At 36.3% G+C, this 26,177-nt stretch overlaps 2 protein-coding genes across 2 annotated transcripts; both read left to right on the forward strand.

The window, feature by feature from the left end:
- The first annotated feature begins 727 nt into the window (after positions 1-727).
- Positions 728-10,784, forward strand: LOC141819653 (uncharacterized). Its single transcript, XM_074706897.1, has 7 exons — positions 728-1,105; positions 2,167-2,258; positions 2,401-3,098; positions 7,188-7,258; positions 8,553-8,642; positions 8,713-8,902; positions 10,720-10,784. The coding sequence occupies exons 1-7, from the start codon at positions 728-730 to the stop codon at positions 10,782-10,784; spliced, it is 1,584 nt and encodes a 527-aa protein (XP_074562998.1).
- A 1,697-nt stretch (positions 10,785-12,481) lies between these two features.
- On the forward strand, positions 12,482-25,377 carry LOC141819669 (sialyltransferase-like protein 4). The gene is made up of 12 exons (XM_074706917.1): positions 12,482-12,766; positions 12,848-12,921; positions 13,862-13,951; positions 15,278-15,355; positions 15,651-15,751; positions 15,882-16,074; positions 16,162-16,252; positions 16,323-16,387; positions 17,723-17,877; positions 17,968-18,049; positions 18,134-18,243; positions 24,739-25,377. Exons 1-12 carry the CDS (start codon positions 12,679-12,681, stop codon positions 24,926-24,928), a joined length of 1,317 nt encoding a protein of 438 aa, XP_074563018.1. The 5' UTR covers positions 12,482-12,678; the 3' UTR covers positions 24,929-25,377.
- The last annotated feature ends 800 nt before the right edge of the window (positions 25,378-26,177 follow it).

Raw genomic sequence — 26,177 nt, forward strand, 5'->3', positions numbered from 1 at the left:
CTCTGATACTACATGTAAATCGAAATTTTCTAATTCAAAAAACTAAACATAAAAGATCTTCAAATTTGTGATTCTCATTTATATAACTTTTAGATCGATAATTTATCTTGATCCATGAGAAAGGAACAATATGTTAAAAAAAAAAGTGAAAGAGAAAAAGATAGATTGGGACTCGTAGTAACTTTCTTCTGTAGCCATTATTTCTTTCTTATAGATCAAGGTAAATTTCGATCTAAAAGTTATTTCTCAATATCTTTTATGTTTAATTTTCTGAATTAGAAAACTTCGATTTACATTTATATTATCAAAACTAAATTAAATTGCTTATTAGAATGCTAGTTATATGATAACGGTTATATCTTTTATATGTTTATATTTTTATTATTGAATATATTATGCTTTTAATAAATTATTATTACTATTATTTTATAAGTTCAGCCAATTAAATATTGAATAAATATAAAATAAAATAAAACTAATAAGGAACCTATAAAAACATTTTTATAAGTTTTTCTAGCGTTGTGCGCGGGAATGGAAAAGTCCCTGAGAATTCCGTCCCTTTTTGTCTTGGCATTTCCGAGGCCTCGTTAAAAAGGCGTTAATCGATCGTCGACCGGCCGCCGTTGAGATTGGAAGTAACGCCGTCTTCTTGGGATCTCCATCGCAAAGCTACGGAGGGAGAGGAAACGAGGCGGCGGCCGCGGCGGAGGTGGTGGAAAGGGGAAAAATGGTACCGAACGGGAGCAGCGCTTGCCCCGCGATGGCTTTCCGGTACAAAGGCTCGCTGTGCGCGTGCAATCCCGGTAGGTATATGGTGAACGGGAGCTGCGCCATGTTGGACGCCCGGGGTGATTGGGTGATAAGCCCCGGCGCTTCGAGGTCCCCCGCCTTCCTCATCGCCTTCCACCCCTTCGACACCTTCAAGAGCTTCACCCAGTCGCAGGCCGTGCTTCTGGAGGTGACTCTTGTTCTCCTCATCGCCTGGCTCGGATTCTGCTTTGCCTTGCGCTTTGCCAGGGTCGATGGCGGCGTACAAAGCCTCTGGTTCCGGCTCCGCTGGTGGATCAGCCGCGTCGACTTCTTCTATAACACCCACCACTGGCTGGTAAGTCGAACTAGACAGACCTAATAGGATAAAGGCTTCGGTCGACAAAGAAAAAATTGCTACTTCTTTCAAGTTCTGAACATTGGTTCAAAGTTTATTTTAATCACCTTAATAAAATTACAATACCATAACGTGGACCAATCAGATTATCTTGTGGATTTATTTAGCATTTTTTTGTAAGTAGAAATGCAAGGCTCTTGTAACTTCCTTACATAATTTTTTCTTGTTGGTGCTAAGAAGTAAGTGATGCTGGATGGTTTGAAGTCTAAGCTATAAATGACCAAAACATTTTGTTTCTCAATCTTTAACTCCATCCTCTCTTATTCAAGGAATTCTCATGGGAATTATGGATATTATTCTCCACTAAATGACTCATATAATCACTTTGCATTTGTATCCCTATTATAGGAATTCTCTTCCCACGTACTCTTTTTGTAAAAGTAGATATGGACAATGAATAAAATTAATTAAAATTTCTCTACAAAATTGCATTGTTCTTTTAAAACTTGGTAATTTTTTCCAAACACTTCTCCATATCATCTCAAACTTCACCTCTATACTCCATCTAAGTAACCTGCCACAATCTTTTACCAATCTCTTTGATATTTGAAAATTGCCTCACAAATTCTTCTCAAACTCACTTGTAACAGTATGTATATAACATGGAAAACCCAACTTAGAATCCTACTTCATGGTTATGTTTCTGTGGGATACATCAATGGATCATATCCATGTTCACCATGTGCAATTGTGCTAGATGGCAATACAATCTATAACATGGAGAACAAACTCTGGATGAAACAAGATAGTCTACTTCAAAATATGATAATGACGATAAATGCCACTATTGCTCCCATGTTTGTTCTAGCCGCCACCTCCTAGCAAGGTTGGGACAACTACAACATGACATGGCAACATGTTTCAGTAATTTTTTTTGGCTCCATGTTGTCCTATTTTTAAACATTCAAATCTCTACTTTTCCAAATAGCATGCAATGATCTTCAAGGCTTAGATGCTGATTTCCTTTGATCTTGATTTAATTCTTTTTTCTGTCTTTGTAGGATGATAACAAGGTGGTGATAAAGAGGAAAACAGAACTGGGTGGAACGTTTTCAGTGGCAAGCTGTATCCTATTTGTTGGACTTTTGTCTGCGTAAGTAATGGATGTCATTGTCAACTTTAGTATCCTGAGAACGCTGTGCAAGTTTACTAGTTCTATTTTTCATTGTTAGAATATTTCTGTACATCCTAAATTAGCAACTTTCTATGGCAATTTAACTAGTACTTTGTGCCAGATTGCTGTATCAGATTATTACAAGACGAAGTATCGAGGTCCATAGAGTCAGACCTGCAACTGCTACAGATATATCATTTGTCAATGATTTGGAATTCAATATCACAGTTATTTCTGACATGAGCTGTTCCAATTTACGTGGTCTTGATTCCCTGGTGATTGGTACACCTGGCTTTATTGGTTCCAAAGTTGTTTCCTTGCCTACTTATGTTAATCATCGGTGCCAAAACACAAGCATTGGTCCTACCATATCTCTTAAGTGCAACAGTTGCCAGATTCTACGAAGGGAGTATTATATTTCATGGCAGTTCGTTGATCTCCCAATAAATCCTGCAAGTGCTGTTGGCTTCCAGTTCAAGCATACAGCAAAGAGCCCAGCTGACAGCAAGTATGTTAGCTATGCTAGTGGTACAATTAACTCATGTACTTTCTCAAATGATAAACCAAAAACCTTCAGAGGGCATGATGTGAATGTTTTGAAAATCCATTTGTTTCCTCGTACATATTACAACTTGGAAAACTTGAAACTCATACAGCCACTTTTCCATGACTTCATTCCTGGAACATCTTTTTCTGATATTAATAATCTTCAAGCATCTCTTCAGGAAGACAAGGATGGTTTGGTCAATATCACAGTATATGCCAATTATCTTTCTGATTACATCGTGGAGATTGATAAGGAAAATATGCTAGGAATTGGTAAGATAGCTACTTGTGTATTTAAATGTCATTACAACTAAATATTCTTTGTGACCCTAGTAGGAGTAACACCACTTTTTATATGCTTTCTGAGTGCTACCAAGTTTTGCTGCATGCATTCTGCACTGATTTAGTCTAGAAGGATTTGTCTACTTTCACTTTGAATCAATTTCATCTTTATATCCCTAGGTAAAATTTCTATACATGGTTTAAATCTCATAACATGCCAGGTGGCACAATTGAAATGGATCTTGATTCTTGTTGTTGTTGTTGTTGAAGTGTCTCTAAGTAAATAACATGTACTTCTCTTTCAATTAGGTTCAAATGTCAAAATAAAAGATTTTGATAATTCTATGTCTACAAAAATAGTATTATTAGTTGTTCCGGTGAGTATTCTGGAGGACCCATATTTGACTCAAGTCTAATCCGGGCCTCGCCCATGGGTTCGGTCGGCTCCCGTCACGGTCTATCCCTAAAGGCCGAAAGAAGTCAAATTATCCATTCAGCTTGGCATAGTTCAGTTCTGCTCAGTCGGTATGGCGCAGTTCAGTACTGCCATCTGGCAGCTCAGCTCTGCTACCCGACAGCTCAGCTCTGCCATCCGGCAGCTCAGCACTGCTACCCGGCAGCTCAGCACTGCTATCCGGCAGCTCAGTACTGCTATCCGGCAGCTCAGCACTGCTACCCGGCAGCTCAGCTCTGCCATCCGGCAGCTCAGAACTGCTATCCGGAAGCTCAGCACTGTTACCCGGCAGCTCAGCTCTGCCATCCGACAGTTCAGCACTGCTACCCGGCAGCTCAGCACTGTTACCCGGCAGCTCAGCTCTGCCATCCGACAGTTCAGCACTGCTACCCGGCAGCTCAGCACTGTTACCCGGCAGCTCAGCACTGCTACCCGGCAGCTCAACACTGCTATCCGGCAGCTCAGCACTGCTATCCGGCACCTCCACCCAGGCCACTCAGCACTCAACTCAATTCTGCCAATTCCACTCGGCACAGCCCAACCTCCATTTATATCATATCATATCAAGAAAGGTCTTATCAAGATCTTCTTAAGGACCACATGCCTTGTCAGAAGGATGTGACTTTTCAGAAAGGGTCTTCTCTCTCTATTATTAAACAACTGTGTCAAGCATTAATGGGAGAGGTCACTTGTCAGGACGCTCTCTCTCTCTCTCCAATGAATAACCTAACCAAGCATTAAATACGGATGTGATTGGTTGTCTTCTCAAGACCATGCTTTGTCAGAACTGGTCATACTTTCAAGGGAGCTCTTGATGTATAAAGGGAGGAAGAAGGTATTCGAAAAGGGGGGAGATCTCTCTCTCTCTCTCTCGCGGCTCTAAAGCCCCGCTCTCCGGGCTCCGCTCCCTCTCTCACTCATTCTCCTTATCTTTTACGGGCTGAGCATTTCCTTTGATTACAGTATTTCATTATAGTATTCCTCTTTACTGTTCATCTTCTTCCTCCTGATTGGGCTGACTTGAGCGTCGGAGTGGCCGTCCGGGGACTCCCCGGCGCCAGGATGACCTCTTTCTCCGGTGATATTTCAGGGCCTCCAGGTGGCTGGTCTTATCTCCCTCCTCGGTGTGGTGATCCTGACGCCCTTGAAGCTCGCATCGCTCTCCTCCCTTCCTCCTGCTCCACTCCTACGGCGAGCTAAGGTCCGGTGACGTGTCCAGGAGCAGTTCTCAACCGGACCTTAGCTCGCCGTAGGAGTGGAGCAGGAGGAAGGGAGGAGAGCGATGCGAGCTTCAAGGGCGTCAGGATCACCACACCGAGGAGGGAGATAAGACCAGCCACCTGGAGGCCCTGAAATATCACCGGAGAAAGAGGTCATCCTGGCGCCGGGGAGTCCCCGGACGGCCACTCCGACGCTCAAGTCAGCCCAATCAGGAGGAAGAAGATGAACAGTAAAGAGGAATACTGTAATGAAATACTGTAATCAAAGGAAATGCTCAGCCCGTAAAAGATAAGGAGAATGAGTGAGAGAGGGAGCGGAGCCCGGAGAGCGGGGCTTTAGAGCCGCGAGAGAGAGAGAGAGAGATCTCCCCCCTTTTCGAATACCTTCTTCCTCCCTTTATACATCAAGAGCTCCCTTGAAAGTATGACCAGTTCTGACAAAGCATGGTCTTGAGAAGACAACCAATCACATCCGTATTTAATGCTTGGTTAGGTTATTCATTGGAGAGAGAGAGAGAGCGTCCTGACAAGTGACCTCTCCCATTAATGCTTGACACAGTTGTTTAATAATAGAGAGAGAAGACCCTTTCTGAAAAGTCACATCCTTCTGACAAGGCATGTGGTCCTTAAGAAGATCTTGATAAGACCTTTCTTGATATGATATGATATAAATGGAGGTTGGGCTGTGCCGAGTGGAATTGGCAGAATTGAGTTGAGTGCTGAGTGGCCTGGGTGGAGGTGCCGGATAGCAGTGCTGAGCTGCCGGATAGCAGTGCTGAGCTGCCGGGTAGCAGTGCTGAGCTGCCGGATAGCAGTGCTGAGCTGCCGGGTAACAGTGCTGAGCTGCCGGGTAGCAGTGCTGAACTGTCGGATGGCAGAGCTGAGCTGCCGGGTAACAGTGCTGAGCTGCCGGGTAGCAGTGCTGAACTGTCGGATGGCAGAGCTGAGCTGCCGGGTAACAGTGCTGAGCTGCCGGATAGCAGTTCTGAGCTGCCGGATGGCAGAGCTGAGCTGCCGGGTAGCAGTGCTGAGCTGCCGGATAGCAGTACTGAGCTGCCGGATAGCAGTGCTGAGCTGCCGGGTAGCAGTGCTGAGCTGCCGGATGGCAGAGCTGAGCTGCCGGGTAGCAGAGCTGAGCTGCCAGATGGCAGTACTGAACTGCGCCATACCGACTGAGCAGAACTGAACTATGCCAAGCTGAATGGATAATTTGACTTCTTTCGGCCTTTAGGGATAGACCGTGACGGGAGCCGACCGAACCCATGGGCGAGGCCCGGATTAGACTTGAGTCAAATATGGGTCCTCCAGAATACTCACCGGAACATAAGTAATGCAAAATATAGATTTAGCATAGGGTTATTTTTTTAGATATAGAATACACATCTCATATGTGGTCAAGCTCTTTCAGGTAGTTAGAGCTTGTACTTCCTACAAAAGGAAACAAGTAGAAACATGCAAGCATTAATTTATTAAATAAAAATCTATCATAGGTTTGTTTTTTAGATATAGAATACACATCTCATACGAGGTTACTGAGCTCTTATTTCCTACCAAAGGAAACAAGTAGAAATAGTTAAATTTTTTTCAACAAAAAAAGTATATTTTAAAAATGTAGTTTTATTATTAAAATGAGAAGATGATATAAGATATATAATGTATTAATGGTGATAACTCTATAAAGAAAAGGTTAGTTTTAGTGATTTTTTCATTTTGCCCCTTGAAGTTTAACTATTTTTAAAAAATGTTGCTTGAAAATTTACAATCGTTAAAATATAGTTCAAGTTTCAAACTCTATTAGGTATAATTGAATATGTACCTATTGCTATCAAATACAAATGAAAATAATCATTTTGATCAATGTACATTTATATTTAAGAAAATAAAATAAGCTGTATCAACATAACATTATATGGTACCAAACCATGCCCATTTCAGTTAGAGACCAAAAATCCGGCCTTCTATTTCAGATGGAAAACAAAAGAATATAGATGGTTTTTAGCTACCAAACAACAACCTAAATGGAGAAGCCCTATTCCCAGATTTCTGTACAGTTATAGGCATGCCTAATGCATGCTTAGTTCTTTTTATTAGTACTAAGATGATGTGTGCAACTGATATAATGCACATATACTGTTTTTCTTCTTCACATGTTTGGTGGAAGTATTATTCAATGCAGTGGTAATTTGGTTAGTAGGCTGTTCCTTTGATTAATAGGACATCTCGTGGAAGTTTGATGTTTGTTATATATTGATACAAGCTTTTCAGATAAAATTGTTTCTTGAATTTTGAGTTGTAATAGCCTATCAAAGCGAGTATATATTCAGATAAGATATTGAGTTAGTAGGATGTCTATGTTGTATATTTATCTTCTTTGCTGAAACTAAACATTTGGTATAATACTTGCAGTGGCTTTCCTTGCGAATGTGGGAGGTCTTTACGTTTTTAGTCTTGCAATTTTCCTCTTGTTTTTGGTGCAGGTAATTAATTTCATGATCCAGTTTTTAGGTTACAGATTTTACTGCCTATCATGCTAGTTCAACTTTATATCACTGTCTCATCAATGAATTAAGTGAAGTTTTATGAAGCATACACAGTGGCAAAACCTGGTTGTTGATTTATAAAATTGTATTTGATAACATGAATATAATATTTATTTGATGACATATTTGGATTTCTTTCCAAATATAGTTTTAGTCCATGGGACATTGGCTAGATGTTGAATACGGAGAAAATATGTTCAATGACCTGAACTGAGTCTTGTCTCCTGGATTTAATATTTGAAGCTTAAATGGAGAGAACATGAGCTTGCATAAATGATATTGCATCATCATTCATTTTATTCTTCCAATCATGTAGGTTCTATTTGCTTTATTTCTGTCTTCAGAAAGAACATCTAGATAGTCTTAAAATTGAAGGTATGGTTGACTCCAGTATCAATAGTTTAGGATTTTGTCTGAATTAGCCAACAATGGAAACTTCAGGATCCATGTGAATGAAATCGTCTTTAATCCTCAAAATGTTGTCGCTTGGATCTAAATGCATTTTTTTCCTCTCTAGCAACATATCCTTCCAAGGAGTTATGCCCAAGCTCATTTGTGGCCATTGATGTCTCACGTCACATTACACAACACCAGTGCAACATGTTGCATTGCCTAAATAGTAGATTGGTAATGGGTAAAAAAAAGGAAAAGGAAAAAATGTAGTAGATCTGAGGATGCTTAAATAAATGTGTGGAGTTACAAGAAAAAATAAAATAAAAGTTCTAATAATCAAGAGAAATTAACTGCACAGATAATGATAAGATACGAAAAATCTCAATTGTTATCCAACATCTTACCAATAGGTTCTCTATTAGAAGAGTTGCATCTATTAAAATGAAAATGTACAGGGTAGAAGATGACCATAGAAACATTAGTTAATATAATAAAAAAAATATTTTAGTAATTTGTATTTTAGTAATGATAGGAAGGGCTCCATATGGCTAACTTCAAATACTTTGAACAAACATGACTCCATGATAATGATGATGACCTGATTGAAAACATTGCTAATACTTAGGTGGTCCTTCGTCAATTGTTTCATCCTTTTGGTGCACTCTAATGGACTCGTATATTAAGTTTTCTTTATTGAATATATCAAATTTTTGTCACTGCTTATCCTTCAATTACATACGAGGATGGCATTTGACGTTTCAACTCTTTTATTTCATATCATGTCACTTTATGTATGTAGATTTCGTAATTGACTGCTTTGCACTTCATCATATATCAGTTTGATGGCACAATCAAGAAATTTCGTTCTGAGGATACTGTAATGAGGAATATTATTAGACAAAATTGTGCAAAAAGAAATTGGGATAAGGTATATGCTTGATTTAACATTATTGTTTGTATGAATTTTAACATCAATGCTAACATCTAATACGTAATAGGTAAGGAAGTATGTCATGTATACATGGGGCGTAAATACATTGGCAATTGATGATAACAATTCTAAAGGATGTCGAAGAATGATGATTGATTCTTGCAGTGGAATCCAAGCACTCCACAGAAAAAAACAACCAAGTAGAATTAGGTGCATTCTTGTTGACATTCTAGAAGAAGCTTCGCAGCATCCCAAAGGTAAATATTTAATTGTAGAAGTTTCATACCACAATTCTAGTGCAGCAATTTAGTGATTCTTCCTTCACTAAGTAAATGTGTTGGATGGATTCCATATAGTACCACATCCTTGCCGTTTCACTATTTTTTCACATTATTAGAAATATTGCATCTTATTTAAAACTATTCATTCTAAAAAGCAGCTCTTTGTAATTACTTTTAAAATATTAATAGATGGTATACAATTTACAATTTATATTAACAATATTACTGTAAGTTAAAATTAAAATTTAAAAAGGTTAATTTTTGACTTTAATTGAATCATAAAAATGTAAATATAAATTGCACTGTATAATCCAACCATATAAAAAATAGGAAAGAACTAACATTGTTAATCTTTTAAAAAAGTAAAATACTAAAAGTAGTCTAGTTTAGCTATAGTAAATATGAAAATATGAAGAGACATTGATAAAATAAATTCTAGTTATCTTAGTTAACAAAGGTTTAAGATTAATGTAGTGCAATTAGAGTATACTATATATTTGTAAAATTATAAAAAGTTTATAATAAGCTCTTTAATTAAAATAATATCATGTTGTTTTTGCTTGTGACCGTTTTTAATTTCTTTTATATATAGTGGATGGAGGAATTACTTTTTCTTATTTTTTCTCTATGGAATTTTCTAAAAGAGTTCTTATGGTAAGTTTGAGGTCTCTTCTGTATGTATGTGTGTAGATTCTTGTGATTGACAGGTTCTTTTTAGTCAAGACCTTAGCCAAATAATATAATAACCTTGAATATTCCTCATTAAACTTTTGGACTATAAACATATTTTACTCTATCTCGAGCCTGTTATAATCTTCTAGAATTTCATTGATGAAACTTAAATAGTGGGGTTGAATATGGAGGATTGTGGTTATCTCGCTTGCTATATTTGTTAATAAACTAGGAAATTAAGTTGTATTTCATTGAACAATTCTACAGTTAACCCTCTTATTCATTGTTGCCTGCATAGTAGCAAATGTTATGTGAAATGATGTGCAAATTTGTCAGACATAAATACATAATAGTAGTTGTTATAGCTGCTGAAGGGTTGAAGCTCAGTATTGCAACTTCTATAGAGTTGTAGATTGATTCTACACTTACCTGATGGCTAATCTAGGTTACTGGCTTGTTTCTCAGCATATTTTTTCGATGCATGAAAACTGAGATAGACTGACGTGATAACAGAATTAAGACTTTTAGAGCCAAAATTAACTTTCAAACTTAATTCACATCTTCAAATATGGTCTTTGTAGTTGATGTACTAGTAATATTTTCTAGGCTTTAGCTTTCTTTCTTGGACTCTTCATCTATTCCCTTCTTACATGTGTTGAACATTGACAAATCAAACATAGTTAATCTGAGTGAACACCCGACACTCCTATTGATCAAATTTAATAAATTCCAAAAACAACTGTGTCAACAACTTAGAACCATTCCTGTGTTAGATACACACAACCAAGCCCAAGGGAGTGAACACTCAATACTCATATCGATTGTATCACATCTAATAAATTCCAAAAACAACTGTCGGAAACTTAGAACCATGACTGTACCAGATCACAACCAAGTCAAAGGAACCCTTGTTCTCCACTTCATCGTTTTTATTTTCTCAATAAGAATGAATGTGTCCTGCTTCATTAAAGCCATTTAGAAAAAGAGAAAAAGATGGCTGCTGGCTGCTACCTACTGGCTCCTGATGCACAAATCATAATGCAATGTTACCTTTCATGCTTTACTCGAATTTGGACACTACAGCACTGTTTAACTATTATAACAACGATACTATTATATAGCCTTGAGAAGCACATTAGAAGAAAATGCAAATGCGATGGGACCAGGTGCTGAGGTGGATTTCTGAAAAGATTTACTAGCAATCTTCAGTTTTATGTAAATTACTGCTTAAGGATGCACTGGACTTTGCAAATGCTAACTGATTGTGTTGGCGTGATAATCCTGATGCCCCGCCACAAACATGGTCTATGATATATCTGAATGCGAGAAGCCTCACCTTTGGTTCAAGTCCATTCATGTGTTTAGAGAAGCCATTGAATCTGAGCAGATTTTTCAGGCCGGTTAGCCTAGTTCAGTTTATTCAACAACATTGTAATTGCTATTGAGCTTATATGCTCCTATTTCCTTTGATCTAACACTGAGATTTTGCTTCCTTCTTGGAATTGGAAATTACTAGTTCAATGTTTGGAACATGCGGCATATGTATCTGGGAAAGATAGCAACATTTTTTGTTATTTACTTGTTGATCGACACTTTTATTTGTATCTGGAAAATTGTTCCAAGAATGAAGAGTATTCATTCCACAGGCCTAAAAATAGCATAACTAATACTCATACCTATAGCAGTGTTGCATTGATGTCATGCAAATATCAGTAGAATCAAATAATTACTAAGAGCATATTGTTCATTTCATTATTTATTGAATATAAGTTTGTGGATGGATATGAATCTTTAGCTTTTAAGTTGTGTATTAAGGTCTGAGAGGATCATAAAAGAATAGTTTCTTTCAACAAATACGAGGGATTTATGTTAGTAGTGTTAGAAATTTGAATGGAAATGCATGGATTTTTAGTTTCACATGGAGAGTCATGTGATTTTATTATTGCTTTATAATATTTTGTAAGTGTTGATGTTGTGAACACATATTTAAAGAGAGATTTTCTTTTATGTATTGATCAACAGTATAAATTTAGGATTTAGATTGCATTGAATTAAGTTTATTAGTGTGAGAGAATGATTTGTATGCGTCGATTATTACATCGATTAGGATAAAATTTATCTAAGCGAATTAATTAATATTTTATCACTGAATCTATTTTGCTCCTTGTTCAAGTTTGTAATGGATGTGTTAATGTGTGGATAAAAAATGATCGATGTTAATAGAAAATTTGTAATCATTTAAGTAAATGATCAATTATTGATGGTTATTTAATGTGTGGATTGGCCACCCTCAGTGATTGTCTCCATGAGACTGGACTGAGATTTATCATTTTTTTAATAACATTTCTTTTGTAAAAAAAGAAATTTATTTCATCAAAATTTGATCCTTTATTCTCTTTTACAAATTTATTTTGTCACACTCAACTTAGCTATATTCCCGGGCCACTTAATAATATTTCTGAGTGGATGAGTAAAGGTGATAAATAATATTTATTTATATTTACTTTATTAAAATAAAAAGTGATGGAATTCGAAGGGAAGGAACGAATTAAAAAAGAACTCTCTCGTGCTCATTCGCCATTCCTCCTTCCTCTGCTCTCCGTCGACTGCTCTCCGTCGACTCCTCTCCAGCCATCGCTGCCACAACTGCTGCACGCCGCCCCTCCAGCCGTCCTCATCGTCTTCTCCGGCAACGTGGCCCGGCAATGTAACGGATCGATCTCATTCACCCTCCTCAATTGAAGTAAATAAGCACACCAAATAAAGGATTTCTTTCCTTTTCCGTAAGGATTTTTTCCACCTTGGTTTCCTTTCTTTCCTCGATCCACACCCGTATTGTTAGCAGCTGTTGGTGAGCTCTCCTTTCCCCGAAAACGTCGCGGGACGAAACCGAGATCCAGACGTGAGGCCTCTATCTCGGCATCTCCCCTCCGCTCTCCACTTCACTCCCCACGCAACGAATCCACACCTTCGGAGAAGTGTTCGATCTGGAGGAGGAGAAGAGGCCATTCACGAGGGGGGCTTTGGTGAATCTCGTGCATTTGATCGCTTTTTGACGCCGCTACATTCGCCACCGGCAGATGCGGATCTTGCAGCTGGGGCTGTTGGTCGCTCTCGCATCTGGTGTTTCTGCGATCCTCATCTACATCGTTGGACTGTCCAACCAATGTGAGATGGACATCCCGCTTCTTTGAATTTGTTGGGCTTAGCGCTCGATGTTCATGTTGTTCGTTGCTGTTTTGTTGGTAGATGATAGATTTAGGGTTACAAAAGATGATCTGAACGCGTTGAGGGCATTGCAGAGTGGCTTTAAGAAGTGCGTGGTGAGTTTCTGTATATACTTTTAAGATTCCATTCTTTGGCAATTTGACATTTCTTTTCAACGTATACATAATCTCTGTAGTAAATATGTCTATGCTTACGTCAGGAGACTACTCAAACTATCTTTGAGAAACATAGTCAGTGTTGCTCATAGGCTGGCAGAGAAGCATAAATCTATCACTTCCAAGTTAACCTTAACTCCAATAGGATACATTAAATTCCTTATTAATATGAATGTCCAAGTTTCCTAATCAACATCAGGTTCTTAGAAACACTTTATTGAGTTAATGAGTTCATAGGCTTCATATGCTCTTGGCTTCTGGTGTAACAGGGAAGCACTAGACCTAACTCCCTTTGAAGGCCTGCAATCACATTGGCTTCTACTTTGAGTTAGTAATATGTATAATGCTATATTTTTCTACTACTTCTAATTGACCTCCCAAACGACATACATCCTATAGGTTTTTTAAGTGCTCAAGATACGAGTTTATTAATAAGTTCTATTTTAAGTTGCAGAAGCTCTTTATTCTCCTTGCATCAACATAGCAGTGCTTGTGTAATCTTAGGTTCAGATGATCCAAATAATACCTTTGGTATCTGATATAATTGCTTGTGTCACCCATTACACTGTGCTTGTTGGATCTTTGGAGGTTAAGCATTAGTTTTTCATCTTTCAAGATTTAGACAGAATCTAAAGACTGGAATGTAGAAAATATGGAAGTATAAGAGGGGTTTTGCTTATATTCTTGATGACCCATCACAATATTAATTGCAGTTAGCAGTATGTGATATGGTTGTTGTGCTGATAATGAAACTTCATACTGCAAATAGTAGTGAGTTCCACCTTTACATGGTTTTCAAATTAGTTAAAATTATTTGAAGTGATGAATGAAACCTTTATGTCTTAATTGCAGAGCTAATTATTATCTTGTAAAAGTGCAGGATTCCAATGGTTTAGGATTACAGGCTTTGCTAATCCAGGATTATTGTCAAGTTAAGATACAGTACCCCAGTGATACAGTGTCAAAGTGGGTGAGTTTGTTTCTGACATGATGAATTATGATTTTTTCCTCCATGATGAATCTGGAATAGAATGTCAACATGTTTCTGTACGATTACAGTTTCCTTGCCTTTCATGCTTTCATGTGTTGACAAAGACATTTTAGGGAAAGTCGGCATGTCATTCCCTTAGGCTTCCTAATGAAGGCAAAAAATAAAAAAGTGATTAGAAATACTAATGATAGAAAGTGATTGAAAAAACCAATTGGGTTTCCTCTTTTTTCTCATTCAAGGGAAAGAAATATATAAACTTACTTTCCCATTATTTCCTTGTAAAGAAAAAAAAGAGCACAACAACCATAATTTTCGTCAATGTTCAATTATTAAAAATTTGAAAAAATTACGACTAATAATAAGTTAAACATAAAAAAATAATTTTTTCTTTTATTTTTTAAAATTGAGTGGATCGGCTTGCAACCAACTCTTGTATCTTTTCACCCTATCTAGGTGGACGTAGTTTAAAGAAAATGCAGAGAGACAAATCTCTCCATTTGTTTCCCTGTCTCTGTTTTTGCCAAACAAATGGATGGAGCTGGAGAGGAATACCCATCACATCCTTAAGCTCTTTTATCCGCCGTAAAAACATGGCGTTACGCTGGAGAATTTTGAGTAATATTTCAGTATAAACTGTTTGTAGCATTTTTCTTTAGTAAATATGTTTGTCTCATCCACAATGACCCTTAGAGCTTGTTTTATTTCTTTGAGTCTTTCCTAGAGGAATGATCATTCATTTAACTCAATCAAGCTCTTTTCTCTTCATGGGATTTTAGGTCATTCTTTAGAATCTGAATTACTTTCTTGCGCAGGATGATTTATTATTACACTTTTGTTTCTTCAGAGTGATTGATTCTTGAGCCAAAGAACCTAACTTAGTTGTAAAGTACCTCAAGGAAAAAGAACTATTATGACTCTTTTGCTTCTGCAACATAGGCTTGTTGGCTGGTCCTATCACATCTATCATGACAGACATACATGAATTGACTGCATTTGTTCACCTGCAAGAACAATGCTAGTTTTCCTTAAAAAGTTCTGCATTATTTTTTCATGTGCTTTTGTATCCAATTTTCTAGATATGTTGTTTTTCATTTTCATTGTTTATGCCAATTTGCAATCTTAGAAAATTTTTGTTTATGAAAGAAAAAGAAGGAAAGTATACATTCACTGTTTCACAAATGAGTTCTTTCATGGGTACAAGTCATTGCAGATGTGATGTTTATCTATTTAGCTTTATGTTGTTTAGTATATTAGCTAAATTTGTGCAATCAATTTGTATCTCAGTTTCTATGCTAACTTTTATAGAGTGACCCCGAAACTGGACAACCTGAAGGCTTATCATTCGATTTCAACCTTTGTGAAGCAGTTGCCACTTGGGAGCAGGTCATTTTTCCATTCTTATTTCTTGAAGCATTGTGCTCAAACATCTTTTCGTCCTTTCATATTTCTAATAATCAATCTATGAAACTATCAATTGTTCCAAAATATGAGCTGTGATTTAGATATGATAACGTAAGCTTCTCTAGATGTCTATGTGCCAGTTGTATTGTGCTTTTTGCCTCCTTATTTAACATTGGTATTATGGTGCAATTTGCTGTTAGGTTCCTGATGAGACATGACTCATGATTTACAGACAACCTACTTCTTCAAACAAATAATCATTTAATTTATTGTTCAGGTGCGCAATAGTTCTACCATACTTACAAAAGAGTTTATTGATGCATTACCAAATGGGTGGGAGGAATATGCATGGCACAGGATCAATAAAGGAATACAACTGTGAGTCCACTGTTAAAATTGAGTCAGCCATTATAGTGTTATAACCTTGCATTGATGAGGTCAAGGAAACTTTAAGAATTGAGAATTGTTAATGATGTCAAATACAGAACTTTCTTTTTTTCTATTCTAGGGGTCAATGCAAAAATAGAACATTATGCATGGAAAAACTCAGTTTAGTGCTTCCTGAAACACCACCTTTTGTCCCTCGGCAATTTGGACGATGTGCTGTTATTGGTAATTCAGGCGACCTTCTAAAGACAAAATTTGGGGAGGAAATAGATGGCTATGATGCTGTTGTGAGGGAAAATGGAGCTCCAATCCAGGTTTAATGGAAACCTCTCCCAGCTTACTGCATAATTTTTTCCTTTATTTACTAAGAGGTTTTTTTCCTTCCTATTCTAATATGTCAGAACTATACTCAATATGTGGGGAGGAAAAGTACATTTCGTCTTCTTAACAGAGGATCTGCTAAGGCACTGGACAAAGTTGCAGAGCTTGATGGTGTGAATCTCTATTATGTATCACTATGTGCTTGTCTTAGTCAATATAATCTGAAATTTTCATATTGCAGAAACTAAGAAGGAGGTGCTGATTATTAAAACCACTATTCATGACATCATGAACAAAATGATTCGGGTACTTGTCATGCTCAAACACTTTCTAATGCAGTATGTTATTTCTTCTATAAAATTGGAACCTGTTATGCTATATATGTCCTATCATGCTAATTATATAGCTGTGACACATTCATGAACTACTGATTGTTTTCGAATTTGCTTGGCTCGGTGCAGTAGTTGAGTTACCATTCATGTACTGTCAATTGTTCTCATTTTTGCATGTTCAGAGTAGGCTAGCAGCTGAGTTATCAGTTCCTTGTTCATTCAGCTCAACCAGTCTGGCTCAAAGAATATAAAGGGCTTTTTTGGCCCATGCTTGTCTGATTTTCAATAACCATAAAAGGCCATATACATGATGTGTTATGGGTGAGCAACTATTCTGTGGTCCATTTGGCTCAAGGCTTATCTAGTACTGTGTCTTGGTGCTTGATCTGATCTTTAGCCTCCAACATGTGATAAAATTTGACTCAAACGAGCAATAAACCTCCCCTTTTGTCCAAATTGACCGTTGAACCAAATTTGTACTATGATTGGGCTGACAATTCATGCTATTAATTTCATGACTGTCATTCCATTTATGTCAATGTAAAATGATACCAACTGATATAAAACTAATTTTTTATATTTGATGTAAAACTAATTTTTTATATTTAAATTAAATTTTCATGGATAACAATAAAGTTTATAATGATTTCATTTGCATTGATGCATATGCACTATTTTGTTCTCAAACCACATGCTTCTAAGATAAGTGCTTTAGAACCTGGACGGCTGGACCATCAATTACTTTGAAACTGAGTCATATATTACAATCCTGAATGGTTCATGGCTTTAATTTGTCCAATAGTTCAGTATTTCTGGTTGTATCTGCTAAAAAGCCCGGTGCACAAATTGAAAATTTACTCCAAAATTATACTGCTAAAAATAAAAATATATGTATATGTCAGCAGAGGATTATCCAAGAGGATTGAAAATATAGAGAATTGGACAATGCCATTCCTATCGTATTGGTGACATTTCAGTGACAAGCAGTAAATCTCTAGATTTATTTGCTCAGATATGAAATCAGTAGAAGCTCAATGATGATTCTGATATTTTAGTCATGTAGAGGCCATCAATTTTTTCATTTAAAGTCCGACCATTGATAGGAAATGGAATATGATAATACTGCAGACGCATCTAAGTATCTGGTAGCATGTGGACACAAGGAACTGTCTCGCTATCAGATTTAAAATGCATGAGATACCATTTTTATATTTCTGTATGTGTGAAACAATCGACATCATAAACCTAATATGTGCAAGAGTGATGACAAAATTCTAGGCACATGAAATTTTAGTTTTGCTTTTTGTAGGAAATCCCAATTCGGAATCAAGTATACCTCATGCTAGGCACCTCCTTTGGTTCTTCAGCTAAAGGAACTGGACTTAAAGCTCTTGAGTTTGCTCTGTCTATCTGTGACACTGTTGATATGTATGGTTTCACAGTGGATCCAGGATATAAAGAATGGTTGAGTAAAAGTCAAAACACCTTCAGCCTTGGCTTGTATGCAGACAGTAATTTTGTTCTTTCCTAAGCTTGCATCTTTATTGCTTGCAGGACTAGGTACTTTTCAGAGTCTAGGAAGGGGCATACTCCACTTCATGGTAGGGCATATTATCAGATGATGGAGTGTTTAGGAGTAAGCAAAACACTGTCATTTTTTTAATAATTGTTGTATCTAGAAGTCAGTCCAACTTTTGAATGCTTCAATACTCCTGTTCAGATTATCAAGATTCATTCTCCTATGCGTGCTGGTTTTAGTAGAAGAGTTAACTATCTGCCAAACAAAAGCACACTTGATGCTGCTCGAATTGCATCTGAGAAACTTTTGAGGTAACTGGATACCTGCAACTTATTTATCACTTATTTGTTATGTTGATTTTTAAACGTTTTCAATAATGATTGTCAAATTGGAATATTTTTGAATACGCTGTTTTAGTATCTATGATGCACTGCTATGAGTAATTTTCAAATGGTTCTTTGTAGTGTAAAATTAAGTGATTCTATGCCATCATTTTAATTAAGTGATCCTACCATAAGCAAGGAGATTTCACCTATTAGAAGTTGTTGCATGTACCAGCCATGGTTGTCAAAATTGATATTAATGATCATTCCAAAAACATAGATACAACCATATCAGATCTTACTGATTCGGAATCAATAAGAAAAAAAAATCAAAATAAAGGAAAGAAACTAATAACAAATGTACAAAATAAAATAAATATGCTTAATATATGAGATAATAAAAATACTAAAATAACTTAAATATATCTAAATCTTTAAAAAGCTTACATGTTTACATAAATATATCCATTTGTTTACATGTTTTCTTAAATTTAACCAACTTTAAAAAGTTTTAAATCTATCCAATCCTAAAAACAACAAAAACAACAGCCATAACCTTTATCCCATTAAGTGAGGTTGGTTATATGGATCATCCTATACCATTGGGCTCGATTATCTATTATATTCTCATCTATATTTAAATAAATTTTATCTTATTTTATCGTTATTAACTAAATCTTTTTTGGGCTCTTTCATTCTCGATTAATGTGTGTATTTGTTAGGATCTCATATCGCCTAATTGGATATTTATTAGTCGCCTAAGTACATGTCTATATTATTTTAAATATGTTTTTTTAGAGTATTCCCTCAATAGGCATAATCCTGACTTTATCTCTAATATTTTTATTTTTTTAATCTTGTTCATTCTCATATGTCCGCACATCCACCTTAACATTTTCATTTCTGTGACTCATATTTTCTGCTTGTGTGCTTGATTCGTAGTCTAACATTCACCTCTATATAACATAGCAGATATAACTACCATTATATAAAACTTTTCTTTAAACTGTAGAGGTACCTTACAATCACAAAGAACACTTAACACCCTCCTCCATTTCAATCATCTTGCTTATATTCTATATAAAACATTTCTATCAATCCCTCTATTCTTGTGCAAACATATTTTAAATTCTTAAAACTTTCAGTCATTTCTTTTTTAAATAATTGCCTTGTTACATCTATTACTATTAAATATAAATTTTATATATTTTGTCTTTATTCTATTAAATCTAAATCTTTTACTTGGTTCTTGCTTAGATTCGAACTTACCATCTACTTCTTCACGTATCTCATCGATCAAAATAAGGTCATCTGTAAACAATATGCACTATGATGACTTGTCTTGGATGTTTCCAATGAGTTTATCCATGACAAGTGTAAACAAACATGAATTTAGAGTATCTTTGTAGTAAATGTTTCTGTCTAAAGTTTTCAGTCTTGTCATTACATCATCGTACATATCCTTAATTATTTCAATATATGCTATATTAATGCCTTTCTTTTCTAAAATTCTCCACATAATTTACTATATAAACATTACTGCATTTTGAATTAAATTTAATAATATACTTTTTGATTATTAAAATCATTTCCTTGTAAAGAAATTAATGGCCTCTCTGAATGTAAGTCAGAAAATGCAGCCCTTCTATTACTAATTCCTATTATATACTATTAAATATTAGTTTAATTAATAAATGCCATTACCTCATGATTTTCGAAGCCTTCCTATCTATCAATCAGCAAAACTTCCTCCAACATCTTCTTTTGATCAAAGGTGGACATTTTCTTTGCCATCTCCTCTCTTCCTAAAGATTCTCATTTTCTTTGCCAGGTTTTCCTCCCCCTTTTATTTCTTTTCTTATCAGTTGGAAATGAGATTTTTCCAAGAAATAAGATGGTTCTAAAAAAACATCACTAAAATTTCCCGATTCTTACCGGATTTTAGTATATATACAATGAGATTCCACTGATTTTGATCCTATCTTCAGCTTTCTGGTGTCTGTTTAATGGATGTCCAAGATACCAGAGAAAATAGTATTGGCTTGAGTCAATCCCAATCCAACTTGGCTGATCTGTATCTGAGTCAGCCAAGTTTGACAACCATGGTACTGATTACCAGTTATATTGTTTGTTTATTCATGCTGTCTCACCTCAGAGTTCAGCTGCTGTTATGATTGTTATATTGATGATTCATAGTATCTCTTTAGCAAAAAGGTGGAATCTGCCACCTCAGGCCCTACGACCATCTGTGAGGAGGTAGAGGGCATTGCAGGAGAAGGCATTGCCTCGGCTTCGTCAAAATTCGACCCTTGTCCATTGCATTTCAGTAAGTCTGCTCTGTAGTAACCAACTCAACTATGCCCCGGGGGCATGATTCATAGTATCTCAATCTTTCTATCTGGTTGTCAATCATACTCATCACTTTGATCTTTAGGTTTGGTTGATTCATCGTATTAACTTGTCACAACTCATATTAGCCTAACTGTACCTGGTGCCCACAGTTAATCATCACTCTGCAATTATAGGTATGAGTTATGGCTCCTAAAGAACTAGCTCGGTTTCTGTTCTGAGTGGTCTTCCAAGGGAACATGCACGCACCGAATTAGAGTTTGCCATCTTTATTCATAAAATATCTGACGTCCTGCACTACTACAGCTTCTTGCCCTGATAACCACACAGCAATTACTTTGAACTACTTTGCTCTATGGTCTTCTTTCTTTCTTTCTTTTGTAATTTGATTTGATTTTAATTTTTTCTTTTTTATCATGAGTGTTTGGGATCTTGAGTAAGGTCAAACGAGTTTGAATCTTGAAGAGAATTCATTCGTTGGATTTAAAAGTGGTCCAGTGGCTGCATACACTGTCTTATCCGCATGCAGTTCTTCACTACATTGCATAAACCATGTCAATTATCATTATAAGTCCAATAAAATATTCAATCAGATTTGAGATTATGAGTTGCTTAGGACTATCGTTGTCAGTCCCATGTCATGCTCTGAGGGTGCTCTTTACTTCCACTGGATTATGCTAATGGAGGCATGAAATAACATTCGCAACATGCCATAACTTGGTTTCATCGGCAAACAAAATCGATTGTCGCACAAGCATGACACCAATGAAGCTACGATAAATATACATAAATATAGATGCATATCTATATATCCCTGAAGTTCCATGCAGGTAGAAATTGTAAAAAAAAAAAGTCCTAATAAAATATGTTATAAATATCAAAATGGAAAGTAGTAAATGCTTATCAGACCAATGGCCCAATGGGAAAACTGAATGCATTGCGTAAACCTCTAACACCAATGGCAAGGATGTCTTAGCGACACCAAGAGCATGCCTTGAGACATGATTCAAAACATCTACCACGGGTGATCCAGAGGCAAGTGTAAGTACATGACATTTCTGAGAAAGCCTCTTATCTGAAACCCAAGCATAAAGATATATAAATATCACATGTTTAAGGCGAATGCAATTTGTCAAACACAATGATGTCTCTAAGTCTTCTCAATCTCTCTAAGGATGCAATGATATAACATACTCAATGTAATCTAACACATGACAAAATGAATCTCCATATCACAAAAGAAGAATCACTTTATATGTCACTCATGCTCAACAAAAATGGTTGGGTATCATACAATCCGACCCATAGAGTTGCTCCAGCATCAAGCAACATCTGTGTCAGAGACCTAACTGTAAATAGTTAGGGGCCTATTTTTAAATATGTAAGAAGAAGGATGTATATGTAAAGTGATAATAAGATAATACATATAAATAAAGGAGACTATGTAACATAATTAACCCTAATAATTTCCCCATTGCAACAATCTCTGAGGTCTCATTTAAAAACCCAATCACATTACCCATATGGCTCTTTGTAATCTCTCTAGTAAAAGCCCATTAGGTGTCGCCCTTTGGTTGTGCAAATGCATGTCTCCAGGCACTAACTCATATCTCAATGCATGACACAAGAATGTATTGTTAGTTTATGATGTCATGTTACTCAGGTCTAACATATCATGTTAATATAAGTAATACATCCACAAATACAGTATACAGTAGCATGCTAATTAACTCTAAAGATGTAATCTCTCTATAGTAATAAAAACACAGTAGTTAAGATTAGGCATGCCAGCCAAACACTTATTAGAAGGGGTCCAACAACATATGAATCCAGACAAGCAAAGAGGCAAAATAGGCAATTAGGTAACCACATACTGTCAGGTTAAGGTTCAGTAGTGTCAACCTAGTTGGGTTGACAATAGATTCAACATCTTGATCAAACTACCCATATGGTATTTGATTTACCCTCAACTTCAATCATCATTGCTTGACAATCACAATTTACCACTGTCAACTCACTTATAATCAAAGCCTCGTCAATGACAGTTGTCTATTGATGTATTGTTGCATGATGATAACCACACATTGGCATCGAATAATTCACTATGATTATCAATATCCATACCTCACATCATGAATGATCAATATTCATAGCTCACACAGATATACCCTACCAAATTCTTTAATAATCATGGCTTGAAGCATGAGCTTGAAATTTTCAATCCTATTATTATATCCAATAATTAATCTGATACATTAATCTCATTATAAGACTACCTATACCCAATCTCTCCTTGAAACTTGACATGAATTATCCTCTATTTATTCAGTTTCTGGCTATGGGAACAATATACTCAGCACTGCAAAATCCACACTCACCACATACTACCACATGCAAGTGAGTTCACCCCCTAAAATTGATCATACTCCCCTCACTATAGGCCTTTTTAGAACCCTAAGTGACAATCACCCCAAAGTAAGGGAGAGGATCCTACTAAACTGAGAAGGATGTCGTGAGGCCTCTAGCATTACTCATTGGGGTTGTGCGAAGGCAAACAAATGTGTGCCACCCTATGAATTGAACGACACAAATTCGTAAAGTGAATCATGTATTGTACAGTCAAAGGGTCTCAAAATGTTGGCAATAACAAATTGTGTTAAATCCTGCACATGTTGCTGCTATTGACTACACTATGTTTCTCTCTGTCGACACCTCACAGAGGCGCGTGCATGTCGGGCAAAAAATGAAATAGCCACACATATAAGGGGCATCATGTTCCACGTTTGTAAGGGGATTTGTTTGTTGCTGTGTGAAGGGTTGTTGCTGCTAAAACCTCACTCCAATATCCACAATGATACTCTTCTGACATCATCAGGAATCATTATAGAAAATCCTGCTAAAGGTAATGCTTGATTGACACTTCAACCTTCTCTATCACTTCTTGGAACTGACTAAAGGTGACATTGACTACAACAATATCCGCTGGATGTTGCCTCTTCAGACATTGCGTCTCATGTGCTTGTATTGTAGCCATACCCTCACCAATCACTTCTTTTTACGGGGCACTACCTTGTGATTGGATGGCTGAGTCCTGTTGGCTCTGGATTAGGAACAAGAGGACGAACGCCTCCAGGATTAATTGGATCGCAAGAGTTGGATACCTGGATATAAAAAAAAGGAACAAGAGGACGAAGAGTGAGGGAGTCAGGATAAAAGTAGCGACAATGTGATTCCCTTTTCCATCCACAATTGTGATGCTTTATGTTAAATAAGTTGACCCAAGTTTAAAGCACAACCTGGGTTTCTCACTGCTCATGACACAGGGAAGGAGCTGCATGAGGAGTGGTTGCAATCTCAACAATTCCCACACGTGCGCAACACTTGTGTTTGGTAGAAGTGTGGTTAACAAGTTGCAGTTTGACATCAGATTTGGTTATCCACAAATCCAGATTCATCAAACCCTATACGTAGGAAGGAACATTCTAGTCCAACACATGCCCAACACCCATGAGCCAAGTCTAACCCTCATCCAGGCACTGAATTAGCACAATCAAACCCTAGATTTGTTCTAAAACCTACTAAATGTGACGATGATCAACTTGCTTATGAAGACGAAGCTAGTTTATTGTGTTTATCAAATTTAACATCCTGTGGGATGAGAGTAAACGTGAAGAACAAATAAAGCCATCTCAATTCGATATAAATATTGAAAGAAAATAAAGAAAATAATATAAAAGATACAATATCAATGGTTTGGAACAAGAGGTCATTCTTGGATCGAACATAACATCAGGAGTATATAAGCCATCTCAACCAAGGTAAAGCTCCTTATTTGTTCCTTGTGAGTTGTGACGGAAATCAATCACTAGCAGGCAGCAGCTTAGTTCAGAGGTAAAGAGTGAAGACAATAATAACAACTACAAGGATGATTTTTTGTGCTAATGAATATTCCTTATCAGTAAATGTTAGGAACTCATGTTTTGTGTGCATTTTATTACTCACTATGTAGTGGATGTAAACTATTTCCTAGGGACTTCTATGTTCTTAAGAGTCATTTAACTTATTTGTATTGATTGAAAACCATGTAATGGAATTTTTAACAAGTTCTAGCTTGTCAATTTTTATTATTCTTAGGAGAGCGGGCGCTGGGACGAATGACAAATTTGGTGCATGCTCTATCATGAATAAGCGCCAGAAAGTAAAGTTTCGGACTATTCCAGGACTGCGTGAACCTGCTATCAAGCATCAGAGATATGTGGAAGGTGCTTCCATGTATCCTCTGGAAAGAAACACCGGTCATGGAATGCTATGTGTGCTACCATAAACAGAAGTTGGAACAAGTTTTGAAGAAGATATTAATGACCGGACTGAAATAATTTCATTATGGGTTGAATCTGTCACAGGCTGCCCAAATGATGCCAAAAATACTGCTGCTCTACTGCGTCTACAAGGTCCCATTGCATTTGGGTTCCCCTGAAAGTAAAAATAGATCAGTTCGTATGCCTCAGTCTTATTGGTAAATGGGTGGCCTGAAAAAACTTCAGTTCATTCATGATTGAATACCGTTGAAGAAATTCAACAATTGCAATGTGGAAGGAAGTTGCAGAGAATTTCATGGTCTTTGGTCGTCATTCTTTTCTTATAATTATCAATACATTTTTTCTTTGTGCATTTGCTTCCTGCATGTAGCCAATATTGGAAAATTGCGTGTATGACATTTCTTTTGTTTCGTTTTTAAGTATAATAAAACTGGTTGCTATCTTATTGAATCCATGGCTGGAGCTTCATTTTTGACCTTATTTATGTGGCCAAATAAGTCAGCTATGATGGAAGATTTGCAAGATCTATTAATGGTTCAAATTTGACCATCCGCGATGTATTATGGGGGTATTGGGTTTCATCTCAAACCAATTTAATTTGGTTCAATCTTAAAATTTATCCAAATTTTTTTTGCAGTTTTGTTCGTCAACGGTTGTACCAAAATAAGCATAAGGTCTTATGGGATTATTGTTAACCTCTATTATTTTCTCACTAAATCAGTATTAACTTTTTTCCCCATTGGTTTTTCACTTTCCCTTAGTTTTTTTTTTGTGATAATTTATATGTCTGTGCTTTACGTGATTAATATTGGAGACAGCCGGTCTTTTTTTTAATTCGTCCATCGAATAAATATAGAACATAATTTATATATATATATATATATTTAAAAATCAATTTATTCTTTCTATTAATTTGAGATTCAAACTTGGTTCTCGTATTGCTCTAAGATATTCAGTTTCCCTTAGTTGATTACAAATTGGGCGATTTATCAATTAGTTGACTTTAAATTAGTGGGCGACTGCTTGTTGATAGAAATAAAGCATTTAGCAATTTTCAACTTAAAATTACTAAATATAATAGTTTTAGTTAAAATTAACTCTTTTAAAAAAATTTATTCAGTGCTCCAATTGATTTATTGCGTGCTTAGCTAACTCAAATAATAGATTTAATCACAATTATTAATAAACTATAAATTTTTAAAAATATATATATTTTTAAAAGAGTAATAAAGAACTAGTAATATAAAATTTACT

Source organism: Curcuma longa, unplaced genomic scaffold (genome assembly GCF_044706935.1).
Source record: "Curcuma longa cultivar G26 ecotype Majalengka, Jawa Barat unplaced genomic scaffold, ITB_CL_G26_1.1 utg134316_np1212_261454_RagTag, whole genome shotgun sequence".
Lineage (NCBI taxonomy): Eukaryota > Viridiplantae > Streptophyta > Magnoliopsida > Zingiberales > Zingiberaceae > Curcuma > Curcuma longa.

Excerpts from the sequence above, each read along its gene's own strand:
- LOC141819653 (XM_074706897.1), top strand. The coding sequence starts at position 728 with ATGGTACCGAACGGGAGCAGCGCTTGCCCCGCGATGGCTTTCCGGTAC. Across the intron at positions 7,259-8,552 it reads TCCTCTTGTTTTTGGTGCAG|TTTGATGGCACAATCAAGAA; the intron begins GTAATTAATTTC and ends ATCATATATCAG. Across the intron at positions 8,903-10,719 it reads AGCTTCGCAGCATCCCAAAG|CCTTGAGAAGCACATTAGAA; the intron begins GTAAATATTTAA and ends ACTATTATATAG.
- LOC141819669 (XM_074706917.1), top strand. The coding sequence starts at position 12,679 with ATGCGGATCTTGCAGCTGGGGCTGTTGGTCGCTCTCGCATCTGGTGTT. Across the intron at positions 17,878-17,967 it reads GATCCAGGATATAAAGAATG|GACTAGGTACTTTTCAGAGT; the intron begins GTTGAGTAAAAG and ends TATTGCTTGCAG. Across the intron at positions 18,244-24,738 it reads GCATCTGAGAAACTTTTGAG|GAGAGCGGGCGCTGGGACGA; the intron begins GTAACTGGATAC and ends TATTATTCTTAG.